The sequence below is a fragment of the Neoarius graeffei genome, chromosome 16 (genome assembly GCF_027579695.1).
Source record: "Neoarius graeffei isolate fNeoGra1 chromosome 16, fNeoGra1.pri, whole genome shotgun sequence".
Lineage (NCBI taxonomy): Eukaryota > Metazoa > Chordata > Actinopteri > Siluriformes > Ariidae > Neoarius > Neoarius graeffei.
In genome coordinates, this window is record NC_083584.1 from 59,088,784 (window position 1) to 59,102,389 (window position 13,606).

General features: G+C 42.9%; 1 protein-coding gene across 10 annotated transcripts in view; it reads right to left on the bottom strand.

The window, feature by feature from the left end:
- Positions 1-13,606, bottom strand: part of mecom (MDS1 and EVI1 complex locus) — a 281,521-nt gene that overhangs the window by 26,379 nt on the left and 241,536 nt on the right. For 4 of the 10 annotated variants that reach the window (XM_060943277.1, XM_060943280.1, XM_060943285.1 and 1 more), the window contains 5 exons: positions 12,237-12,384; positions 8,177-8,357; positions 4,459-5,866; positions 4,198-4,288; positions 274-300 (listed from right to left, as the gene is read on the bottom strand). In XM_060943277.1, the coding sequence (XP_060799260.1) occupies positions 274-300; positions 4,198-4,288; positions 4,459-5,866; positions 8,177-8,357; positions 12,237-12,384 (1,855 nt within the window). The remainder of the gene's footprint in view (positions 1-273; positions 301-4,197; positions 4,289-4,458; positions 5,867-8,176; positions 8,358-12,236; positions 12,385-13,606) is intronic. The other 6 variants (XM_060943283.1, XM_060943279.1, XM_060943284.1 and 3 more) reach the window with 6 other exon arrangements.

Genomic DNA, 13,606 nt, shown 5'->3' on the forward strand with positions numbered 1-13,606 from the left:
ATGGTGATTAATGACCTCACTGACTGCAGTCATCTGTGTGAGACTCGCCGGGATGGCCTGTGTGTGTGTGTGTGTGTGTGTGTGTGTGTGTGTGTGTGTGTGTGTGTGTGAATGTTCATAAACGTCCTTTATTGGCAGTTCTAGGTGTGTTTGTGATTAAAACACACAAATGTCATGCAGTTTACAGCTACATCATTCTAAATACTGTGTGTGTGTGTGTGATGTGAGTGATTTGAGTTATGTCACAGGTATTTAGACTTCATAAACACTCACCCAGGTCCTCTGATCAGGCATGCGGAGCTGAAGGTAGGACAAAAGGAAACAACAAATCAAAATCAAGAATGGTATCAATTTACACATTCTGATTGGCTGGAAAAAAAATTCTAAATGTTAATATTGAATTGTTATGCTGGTTTCACGGGACGTCAGAATCGCTGTAAATCCCAAAATTAACAAATGTGCATCCTTTCAAGTTGTAATCACAAATGGAACTTCAACAAACAAACGAACAAACAAACATGACCAGTTTCCAAGTCACTCTGATTTGTTGATTTTTGTTTACCATTTCATCATGGCAGAGAAAGAATTATTTCAAATTGGATTTTATTTATTTATTAGGTCATAGCTATTAACGTATATCTCAAAAACATTAAGAAGACAATTCCAATTCATTATGAAGTAGGAAATCTGATGAGTTCTTGAATGCAGCATTAGCTCTCTGCAAAATGGCAACCAATAAACTCGTACCGTGCGGCAGTTAAAAACGATGAAATTTGACTGGATAATCAACTAAAATAAATCACACGGGGCAGCGAAAACTACAACCACTCCAGCTAGAAAGTGGCGAAATGTATAAAATGTTCTCAGGCCATGGTCGGTTAAAGAAATAGTAAATATACGCAGCTGAGGGAGGGGGTAATATTCCGAGAAGGAAACTCAGATATACTCGCAGATTAAAAAGTAATTTGTGAGAAAAATACTCCGATAAATAATGTTTTTTTTTTTTGTTAGTGAACCACATTGTTCCACTTTACAATTTTGGATTAACGTCAACCTCATCATCTCAGAGACGCCACAGTTGAACTGAGAGTTACAGGATGCACAGTCTTTCCTTATCAATCAGCAATATAAAACTATTAAAGTGCTAAGAGATTTTAACTACATTTCCCAGAATGCACTGCAGTCGGGACTCAAGTGATTTTTGTCTCAAATCACTCCCTACTCACTATATAGTGAGTTCGCCATTTTGTAGCGCTGGCCGAATGTACAGTGAGAATTATTACACCCTATATAGTGCACTCAAAGTATCCCACAATGCATCACGAAAAGTAGTGTACAACTGATGGTCACTAACCAAAGCAATATATCCCATCATGCAAATCAAAAGCCTCAAATTTGATTTAATAAAACTCAGCCTTGATTTAAAAGAACTGAAAGATGCAGCAGACACAAAGTACTTTGTATTTATTAATGCAGGAAATACGCTCAGTATAATATGGATTTATTATTTTGAAAACCCACCAGGGGCGGCACGGTGGTGTAGTGGTTAGCGCTGTCGCCTCACAGCAAGAAGGTCCTGGGTTCGAGCCCCGGGGCCGGCGAGGGCCTTTCTGTGTGGAGTTTGCATGTTCTCCCCGTGTCCGCGTGGGTTTCCTCCGGGTGCTCCGGTTTCCCCCACAGTCCAAAGACATGCAGGTTAGGTTAACTGGTGACTCTAAATTGACCGTAGGTGTGAATGTGAGTGTGAATGGTTGTCTGTGTCTATGTGTCAGCCCTGTGATGACCTGGCGACTTGTCCAGGGTGTACCCCGCCTTTCGCCCGTAGTCAGCTGGGATAGGCTCCAGCTTGCCTGCGACCCTGTAGAAGGATAAAGCGGCTAGAGATAATGAGATGAGATGAGAAAACCCACCAGCCGACTGATCTGGGACGTTTTAATTGTGCGACAGTAATGACGTAAATAATGGCGCGACGGACTAGTGTCCGAAAGCTTTTTTACATTTTATCAATGAGCTCACTATATAGTCCTCTATATAGACCCCTTCGCAGTAAATGTCATTCATACGCAAGAGGAAATTGCGCGCGCAGCCTGGACCCAAAAAAGACTCAGCGACAGTAGAGACGAGAAGAAATATTTGGAAGAAATGCCTAGTTGTTGTGTTGTCGGGTGTCAGAATCGTAGCAGTGATGGGGTTAAAATGTACAGAATTCCAGCAGGATCTCACCCATTCCAAAAAAATCGCCGACAAGCCATCAAACGTGTAGACTGGGATGAAAGCACCATCAAAAATGCGCGAGTTTGCAGCGCCCACTTCATCACAGGTAAGATCAGGCTATTTATTAAATCTTTCTTTTTTATTCTTTCTAGTCTTCGTTTATTGATGTAGCAAAATACTTTGGTAGCGTTTGTCTGATTAGCTGGGTCATAGTTACACAATGTAATGAATATTGTTAGCATGTTAACTTAGCTTTGCATGCAGTTTTGTTTGTAGGAGAGGTCTCGCTTGACTCAAGCAGTCCAGATTTTGTGCCATCATTATTTGTGTATGCCGAAAATCACAATTTTAAAGCAAGGATGGAAAGGTAAAATTGTGTGCCCTCACTCTAAATGCCAACTTACGCTGACTGCTCTAACCTAGCTCCCGCCCCGTTCAGTTTCATTTCTGCTCTCTGCCTCTCGCTTTTTACGCAGCTCTGATTTCTCTTAGCTGCACTCTTTACACTATCATTCCTTTCATGCCATTACCTCCTGCAAATTGCTGTTTAGTGTTGGTATTTGCTGTTGTAGCTAAAGCCACATTGCCATCACATCACTGGCATAATTTGATTAAAACAAAATGAATATGAATGTCCCGTTGTTAATCAAGTTGTAGTCTCGCTGTAACCAGAATGTTGATGGCAGGCTACTTTTGTAAATAGTTTTTTTTTTTTTTTTTTTTTTTTGACATTTTTTGTAAATAGTATGACTGCCTTCAGGTATCAGAGGAAAATGAGGAGGGAACTTACTAACATCGTCCGTCCACTCTTTAATTAAATGCGGATCCGGTAGGCAATGTCCACTTGTTAGAGTTAGCTTATTTATGTAGCATTCTCGATCTAGTAACGACAATTGTTTGGCATAATCTGACAGCTCATAATGCCGGTCTATGGGCAGCGCCATTGTTTCTGGGTCCAGGCTGCGCGGGCATCCTGGCAACGGTCGGTTTGTTTACAAACATGCGAAGGGGTCTATAGCAATTCCCTATATAGTGGGTAGGGAGTAGTGAACGAGTGAGTGATTTCAGACACAGGGTGAGTTTTTTTTTTCTTGTAAATTTACAACTTTAATCTCGGAAATTCTGAGTTTTGTTCTCGGAATATTACCCCGTCCTTCAGCGCTGCATTTTTTTTTTCCACAACAAGGGCCTTAACACTCCATTGTAGAAATGCCAATAACCTGCTAAAATCATCATACTGCTTTTTAGTCCTGATCTGACTTCTTTATCCCTTCCATAAAATGCATGAGTACTGTTAGTACTCCTGCTGCTGATAGGTGAGGGCAGTGTGTGTAAAACAGTAAAGTGGATGCTGATAGGATGCCTCGTTAGGCTGTGTGTGGTGCGCATGTGGATGCTATCGAGCACAGACACTGAGCAGACATGCAGTATAAATCTGCCTAGTCAAACAGCCTGTAAAATAGAAGCTGGAACAGCCCATAAAACACTATATGTGTGTGTGTGTGAGAGAGAGAGAGAGAGAGAGAGAGCACTGTTAAAAATAATATGTAATTCTAGACCTAAGACAGTGAACACACACACGCACGGCATGAGGGCAATATGTGGTAGTTTTAACATAGAATTATAGTGTAATATCCTAACAGAAAACACACACAGGCTGAAGGACGTCTCACCACACAACATCTCTCTGCCTCGCAAATCTGAACTTTATCATTCACAACACGCAGGATGGAGCATGCGGAGAACACTCTCAAACTAAAAGACATGGAGTTTGGACCTTGAGAGGAATCCTTACAGATTCTATGCCGAACCCACTGACGTTGAGTTTTTGGGTTCAAGCAGAAGCTCTGTAGAAACCGAAGAACCCTGAACTAATCAAAGATGTATGGAACCATAAACTAAGGGAAACTTTTGGTGAACACTGGGAATGCTGGGTAAATCAGAGTTCTGGAGGTGACTTGGAGAACATTTCAAGAACCTTACCTGTGGATGGAAGAGGAAGCCTGGTGTCGGACGCATATACTTTTCTTTCAGCGCCTCAAACGGATCCGTTGCTTTTCTCTTCTCAACCCTGCTAAAAGTTCAATTTCTATCAGTTCTTACATGATGAATAGGGCTTCAGGTCGGAAAACATTTGCACAATTTAAATGATTAAGAATTATCCTGGAACTGTTACTATTTTGACAATATTGGCTGTTCTGTAGCTCTACAGTAGTAATGAGAGCGGCTTGTGATTGACAGTACCTGTAGATTGGGTCCATAAAGAATGGGGTGGGTCTTGCATGCTGGATTGTGGAGTCTGCTTTTGGAGGCTCAGCCTCGTTTCTGTCCTCTCCAATTACGTGGTTCTTCTGTGACTCCCCTGATCTCAGGCGTGTGCTCCGGCTCCGCCCACCCAAACTCAGGTCCAGTGGTTGGTCCTGATTGGCCGAGAGTACATGAGGCACCTCTAGTTTTGAGGTGGCAAAGGTCTGTGCTAGGCAGTCCTCTTTGCGCTTGGTGGTGAGGTCGAATGGAGATTCAGCAGTACTGCCTTGTGGCTTTTTGCTTTCTTGAGATGGGCTCTCTGACTCTCCTTTGTGGCCTCGAGGTCGAAGATGTTCCCTCTCATGAAAGGGGTAGACTGGGGGAGAGAAGGCAGGAAAGAAGGGGAGGGGAAACATGGCAGGGTATCCCAGTGGGTCCCCCTTTTTATTGTGCAGCCCTGCCAGTCCTGTGGAGCCAAAGTATTTCTCTGCAATGGACGCAATGGCCTTGATGGAATCATTGACGGCTCCTGAAACAGCGGTGCACTCATCCGAAGTGGGAGAAAAAAGTCCTTGTGAATGCAAATCAGTTCCATTTATGTTTTCATTGCTGGAGCTGCCGTGGGCGGGGCTTTGCCCTATTGTAGGACTACTGGATCTCCTCTTTGGTCCTTTCCCATTTTCCCGATCCCTTTCTCGATCCCTGTCGCTCTCAGCATCACTGTCCAGTTCTGACCCGGAAGTGCTCTCTAGTTCGCTTCCACTTGGTGTACTAACATCATCCAGGTCACTGCTCTCTGAGTGGTCACTTGTCTTGATGCCGTGTCTCACCTTGGTGGCAGAGCCTTCGATTCGATGCTCTGGCCCATTTTCTGTTCCTTCGCCATTGATTGAGTGCTTTCGGAGGCTCATCAGGAGGTCCTGCGACTCTTGCATCCCAGGCACAGGTGAGGATAATGGCGGACTCTTCTGGAATTCCATGGCTGGTGGGCTTTTTATGGGAGTTGTGGCAGGGATGAGGGGTGGCCGGTGGTACAGTCCAGATGGGAAGAGTCCTGGAAAACTGAAGGGGAATGCTGCAGGAGCTGCTGGAAACGTTAGTCCGCTATGGTGCCGATTTGGACCAAAGTAATCTGCCAAACCAGCGGAGCCTGGCCCCATTCCTAGAGTGGACTTGTCCATTCCAGGAGTGCCAGGAAGAGCCATTCCAGGGCCAAAGAGCCCTCCTGCAGCAGCAGCAAAATGGTTTTTGCCTTCGCAGAAGCGGCGGTGTTTGTTGAGGGATGAAGTGGTGCTAAACATCTGACCACAGTCTTTGCACTTGATCTGAGTCCGACAGTCAGCATGCATGCGCTTGTGTCTGCACAGGTTTGAGAACTGGGTGTAGGACTTGTGGCACACCTCGCCTGCAGACAATCAAACACACAGTATAAGGGCAGGGTGGGGAGTGGGGTTAGATACAGCAATTATGTAATTCCATACATACACACCTACAGTACTCATGCTTCCAGAATAAGATGACAAGAGAGATAGGAGTTCAGTAGATAAGAATATTCTCTTGTTCACACACCCAGAGCAGAATGATATTGTGAGACAATGACATACGGTGGCAAAGGGACACAGCCGAAGACTAAGAGACAGCACAATGGCTCTATTTTGGTCGTGAGAAGGAAACTGAGTTGAATGAATCCTATCCTGCAGGTCCGTTCCCATGGATTACCCTCACTGACCTGTCGCTAACACACACGCAAACACATCTAAACTTCTTCAAAATGTTCCTCACGATTGAATCAAATCCAACAGTTTCTTATAAAAGAATTCCCCCCCACCCCACCCCCCAGGTTAATACACTCCTCGTGAATAACTGCCTCCTGTCTTCATCACAAAACACTTGTCTTTTCACACCGAGGATTGTATATGACCAGTGGTTCAACTCACACACAATGAGTCACATTTAGTACAATAAAACTTTCATTTATAGCTCAACACGCAACACCTCACATGAGAAACTAAGCCGTTAAACCATGACCATCACTCATAATTACCATACGTGTGTCTAAATTACAGTCCCAAATTTATAGGGAGGAAGAAGGTGAGGGGTATGTGTGTGTGTGGGGGGGTGGATGAGTCATTGTGTGTGTGTGTGTGTGTGTGTGTGTGTGTGTGTGTGGTATTAGGTGTGAAGTTAAATTCTGCACTTAGCTGTGTTTATAGCTAAAAGGTCTCTTCAAGGCTTGGATCAAAAGAGCAAGTGTAAATATTAGTGCAAAGGCAGAGGATGACACTGTGTGTGTGTGTGTGTGTGTGTGTGTGTGTGTGTGTGTGTGTGTGTGTGTGAGACCTCATATATGTGATCATGTCTTTCTTCCTGCTCATGTGTAACTCACATAGGATGAACGGGTGTGAAGTTGAGAAGGGAGGAATATGCATGATGTGTGTTTTGTCAGTTGAACTAAATATTATACACACTCCGATGTGCCGAACATCCAGGAGTGAAATTAGTGCCAAGACCAGAGGTGTGTGTGTGTGTGTGTGTGTGTGTGTACCTTAGTGAGGATGGAACATTCCCACAAGGCTCGGAGTACCTCAGAGATTTGATCTTGTGGGGACCTTTGCCAGGTCCCCAAAAGGAAAACTGCATTTTTGTCCACTTTTATTTTTAAAACTACAGCTTTTGTTTAAAAGCAGCTTCACTGTTTCCTTTTGGTTCCTGAGTTTAAGGTTCGGGTGAGATTTAGATGTAACAGGTGTAAATATATGAAATATCTGCATTAATGATTATGTCAGTGGACGGTCCTCATAAGGCCAGTAATACAAGAAAGTGTGTGTTGTTGTGCCTTGGTCTCTTGGTGTTTACCTTAATATGCGTTCATGATTATCATATATGGCATACAGAGAGTGTGTGTGTGTGTGTGCTTGTGGACCACCCTGCTCAAACACAGTACTGTTGTCCAATCAGATTTCACATAATAACATCTCTGCAATATTCAGATATCAAGATTTATCCCAATCTGACAGTCATCACACACACACACTTACTCTTACACGCACGTACACGCACTTACAACTGCACTGTGAGTAGTTCATGTACAGTTCACATGCAATTGAAGTGGATATGAACAAACAAAGCCCCCCACAGATGCTGCTGTTGGCTCTGTGTGTGTGTGTGTGTGTGTGTGTGTGTGTGTGTGTGTGTGTGTGTGTGTGTGTGTGTGTGTTTTTGTGGTCATTAGCTGTTGTTAGACCCGCTTGTTTAAATGCTGATTGCTGTAAACGGTTGAACTACATGTGGTAGCTATTTGTCTGGAATGGCCAGCGTTGGCGATCCCTTGTTACTGTGTGGCTGAGGGAGATGTGGCAACATCTCAACGGCTGCACTGAGGTCAGCCTGTATGGGGTCAGGGGACAGAGGTCAAAGTTCGTACGCGGGTTATAGGCTCAAAATGCATTTGGGTATTGAGCAGAGAATGAGGTGGTGGTAGATGAAACGAGAGTAGATGAGAAAAAATATAATATACGTTGACACATGCAGGTACGCAGTCAAGCTCAGAGCTTCTGGAGTCAAAGGTCTTGGGTCGTAGGTCATGTTTAGGCATCCAATCAGAGTCAGAGTCCGGCTTATAACCTGTATCACTTGGTGTTTTAGTACTTGGTGTCGCTTGAGTGAGTGTGTGAGTGTATGTGTGTGTACGTGCGTGTGTGTGTGTCAGACTTACATATGAAGGGGGTGAGAGACTTACACATGAAGGGCTTGACGGACGAGTGGATGTGTTTGTGCTGCTTGAGGCCGGACGACGTGGCGAAGGTTTTGCCGCAGTCGGGACAGGCGTGTGCCCGGGCACCGATGTGCTGTGAGCGGATGTGCCTCTGCAAGTTGCTTGGGTCTGTAAACACCTGCTGGGTGAGAGGGATGCGCACATACACACAACACACGCACACAGACACACAAATACACACACACACAATATCACAAGGACATTCACGCACACGGAAACACACACGGTTGTGCACAATGACACCGGCATTCACAGGTGATTCACACTCACCAAAGACACAAGGAGAAACACACACACACATAATGGAAGAATTCTTGTGTATGAATGACAGGAAGGACATACACAAACACACATTGGATATAGACATGGATAATGTGAGTGTTCAGAAAGGACTAGGGACACACACACACACACTTCAAAGAGCACATGCATAGAAATGCGTGAGGAAGGTCAAAGGTGAAGGAAGTGTCTGACAAAAACACCAGATATGAGATTCAGGTTTTATTTTCAGTTTTTACTGAAATCCACGACGTCGTTGTTGGGTGGAATACTGAAGAAATGGATCTAAACACTGATTGCAAGTCACATTAATAAAAATTTAATCATCAATACGATGATTTATAGAGCATTGCATACGTATTCACCCAAGTCCCTCCCACACCCCACACCCCTGTTCACACCCCTGAACTTATCCACATTCCATACTGATACAACTTGGAACTGAAGGAGACTTGTGTGTGATTTTATCTACACAAAATATTTTGTGGAAACCCAACTCTGCTGAGATTATCATCCATAGACCGAAGCACAGTGATGGTAGCATCATAGTGTGGTCATGGACCTGTTCCAGTCTGCTAGAAACAGCAAAAGGTATACTGGAGAGGTTTAAACCCAATGCCAAGAGCCAGAAAAGCTCAGCAGGAAAACCAACAAAAAAATCCAAATAGGTCAGAAAAAAAAAAATAAAACAATACATTGCAAAACAACAATCAGGAATTATGGTGCTTTTGATTAACTCTTTGGGGTCTGAGGATATTTTCTGGCACTCTAATGATTTTGGTATGCTCTGATTTTGTTGTCAATTTCAACAAATCCCAGCAGTATTTTCAAAGTCATATGATTTTTTTTTATATTCAGCACAAGTTCAGTTACAATAATATCTCTGTAGTCTGTATGTCAGGATTGTACTTAAAAAAAAACAGATAAATGAAGACATTGTAAAAAGCAGTTTTAGAACTGTGTTGGAATGTGTGGAAAAAACATGACCTTACCCATTGTGACGAACCATTTTGGTCACTTAAGGTGATTCTGTTCAGTCTTAAGGTATGTCTCAAGCACAAAAACTTACATCTGCTCCATTGATCTGGACAATTAACTGGCCATCAAAACATGTACACTACCGTTCAAAAGTTTGGGGTCGCTTTGAAATGTCCTTATTTTTGAAAGAAAAGCACTGTTCTTTTCAATGAAGATCACTTTAAACTAATCAGAAATCCACTCTATACATTGCTAATGTGCTAAATGACTATTCTAGCTGCAAATGTCTGGTTTTTGGTGCAATATCTCCATAGGTGTATAGAGGCCCATTTCCAGCAACTATCACTTCAGTGTTCTAATGGTACAATGTGTTTGCTCATTGCCTCAGAAGGCTAATGGATGATTAGAAAACCCTTGTACAATCATGTTAGCACAGCTGAAAACAGTTTAGCTCTTTAGAGAAGCTATAAAACTGAACTTCCTTTGAGCAGATTGAGTTTCTGGAGCATCACATTTGTGGGGTCGATTAAATGCTCAAAATGGCCAGAAAAATGTCTTGACTATATTTTCTATTCATTTTACAACTTATGGTGGGAAATAAAAGTGTGACTTTTCATGGAAAACACAAAATTGTCTGGGTGATCCCAAACTTTTGAACGGTAGTGTATGTCCTATTGTTTTGGGATAAAGGGTTGGCAGTGGGAGGGGTATTCAATGAGAAGGGTAAAAATTTCCATTCCATTCAATGAGAAGAGTGAAAACACTGCCAACTCTTAATCCCATCAGGTCAAATCCCAATGGGTAAAGTCATGTTTTTCACACATTCCAACATAGTTCTAAAACTGCTTTTTACAACAGCTTAATTTATCTGGTATTTGACTTTATTTTGCTATTTGACTCGATTCAGTGTATCTTGAAATTAACTCTTGTACTATTTTACTCAGTTCAGAGCCAGAACCAACTCTGTTACTCTGTTACACAATTACTCTGTAATTTTGCTCCCATTCCAACTCCACATTTTACTCTCTAAACTCAAAATCGAGCAAAATTAGCTATTTTTGAGGAAAATACTTTTAACTCTGTAAAAAACTGCTCACTCATGTTTCCTGTGTATGCACTACAGTGCACGCATATCAACCAAGCTGCTCATCAGAAATAAGAGAAATATTTACACTTACTTGAGTTGATCTTTGGCTGGATCGAGTTGAAGTAAAAAAAAAAAGCACCGTTCATCATCAGTGTCGCAGTTCTCAAGATTGAATTGAATCGCTGTCCTGAATCATGAATCGAATCATGAATTGATTTGCGGTCCTGAGACTGAATCACTGTCCTGAATCATCCGAAGCGCATAAAATCTGCGCGCCATCTCGCAACAAGTTTTACCTCCAAATAGCCTGAACTCTGCCTGACAGATTTGATCCTGTTTACGGTGGGCGTTCCCACCGCAAAAGCGAAACCAATCAAAACTGAAAGAGTGAAAGTGATTATCATGCCGTTACCATGGGAACAGTCTTTTATGAATGTGTAAGTGGGCGCTCAGCACTCCGACTCTGGTGTGACTGAGTAAGGTGACAAGTTTTATGTTTCATCTAATTACGTAATTTAAAAACTATCATATTATTTGGCACTGGGCACATCGGAAAGTGTAAAGTATAAAGTTCCTGTTAATATGTTTATCATGCTTGCATGATAAAAAAACTCATGAAGATATTTATCTCAATATATGACCTACTCATTCTAAACCTCTCAAGCTTCACCGGAGAAGCTCTCGACCCCAGAGGGTTAAAAATCAGAACTGGTACTTTCCAATCTCAGATGAAAAAAAAAACAAATGGCCCTTTTCCACTACCCTTTTTCAGCTCACTTCAGCTCGCTTCAGCTCACTTCAGCCCGACACGGCTCGCGTTTCGACTACCAAAGAACGGCACGACTCAGCTCGCTTCAGCCCTGCTTAGCCCCTAAAACTCGCACGGTTTTGGAGTGGGGCTGAAGCGAGCCAAACCGAGCCGAGTGAGGCTGGGGGCGTGAGCAGACACTCCCCTGTGCACTGATTGGTGAGGAGGAGTGTCCTCACATGCCCACACACACCCCGCGAGCACCCTGGGATCTGTAAACACCGTAAACCCGGAAGAAGAAGAATTACGAGAATTTCTGAAGCCTTATGCGCCTCGCCTCATCTATACGCTCTTGCCAGTATCTGTTGGCGTTGTCGGTGACAACAAGCCACAGCACCAAGACCAGCAACACTAACGACTCCATGTCCTCCATGTTTATTGTTTACTATCCGGGTCGTGAGACTACCGCTTAAAAGGTCACTGATGTCACTGTTTGCGCCGCCTAACGACATCACGTGACGTCCACCCACTTTCGCTAACTCCACCCAATGTGTCCACCCACTTCCAGCCAGCACGGTTCAGCGCGGTTGTAGTCGAAATGCAACTCCAACAGCCCCACTCAGCTCGACTCAGCCCAACTCAGCACGGCACGGCTCAGCCCGACTCAGCCGCGTTGGTAGTGGAAAAGCGGCAAAAGAAAATGATCTTTTAACCTGGAATTGTGAATCATGAACTCGGAACTGTGACATCAATTCAACATGGCTGCTCACAGCATCAACCATAAACAAAATACTTTTAATGCTGTAAATACTCTAAAGTGTTTCTTGTAGACGTGATTATGCACAGGGAACAGGGTAAGGCCTGAAACATGAGACACACATCACACTCTGCCAATGCCTGGACTCTACCTTGGAGCAGTTTTCACATTCGTAGTGCTTGCCGCTGTCATGTGACATCTGGTGGCGAATCAGGTTGGACTTCCAGTTGAAGGCCTTCGGACACTGGTCACATTTATACTCCCTCTCTTCCGAGTTGGACAGAGAGTGTGCCTCCAGACTGGAGAGAGAGAGAGAGAGAGAGAGGCTCTTGAAAATGAACAGTTCATTTTTAAAATTTGATTTATGCTATTAAATGTATTTGGGGTCCAATTTCTTCAAAATCTTTAAAAAAAATTATAAACATTAAATCTAAAAAAAAAAAGTCAAAACAAAGTGTTATGAACCATTTCGTGCAGCAATCTCATTTCAAATATCTCGAGGTTCTTTCTTTTTCTGGTGTTTGCAAACTTCTCATGAATAAGTCACAGGGTTATGTGTGTGGTTTAATTTAATTTCATTTAATTTAATTTTGCACAAAAAGTATATGCGCATGACACAATGACATTAAGGACCTTCTAATAATTTACATCAACATGATGGTTTTATGAAATAATTTGCTTTCAATATACACACACTGGCCACTTTTTTAGGAACACCCATATATCCACCTGCAGTTTCCTGCAGTTCTGTAATCAGCCGATCCCTTGACAGCAGCACAATGCATCAAATCATGCAGATACACATCAAGAGCTTCAGTTAAAGCTAGACGGCCTTTCAATTTAATAAAATCGGTGAAATTTAGTTCCCTCTGAAATGTGGTCATTGTGATATCTGTTTATTTCTGTAATATCTCACAAAATATCAGGCCATTCTGTGACTGGGAAGTTATTTAATTTGAGGGGATTCGAGCAAATAATGTGCATGAAATCGCACAGTCAAGCAGACAGAGGAAGTCCGTGTGTGTGTGTGCGCATGTGCAGGTTGACCTTTGAGCGTGCACTGACAGTTCCATCATTCTGTCGCTAAACGAACAGCTGATCACACCGAGGTGCTCGCTGAGCGCCGATATTTATTAGTTTGGTCCTGCGTTTCCTTTCCTTTGTATATAACATAACGTCTTTTCTTCTCACTTTCCGTTACTGTAGTCGGTCTTTCATGTTTCATTCACACGCTCACGTCCTCCATTTTTCTCTCCTGTTTCAAATTTGTATCCCACAATGCCTTGCATGAATGGGGAAAGCTCACCAAGTCATGCATGACGTAGTATCTTGAATTGGGTCATGGTGAAGCAGGAAAAAATAGCGGAGAATTTAGGGCCACGTGGCCTTAAATTCATTAATTGCTCTATTTAAAAAAATGAATAAAATTGGAAATCTGTGATTCGAATTCAGTAGCTTTTGGTCCACTAAACAAAAATAATCGGGTGTCGTGGAAATTCTTTTAATGGTCTACATTTGAAA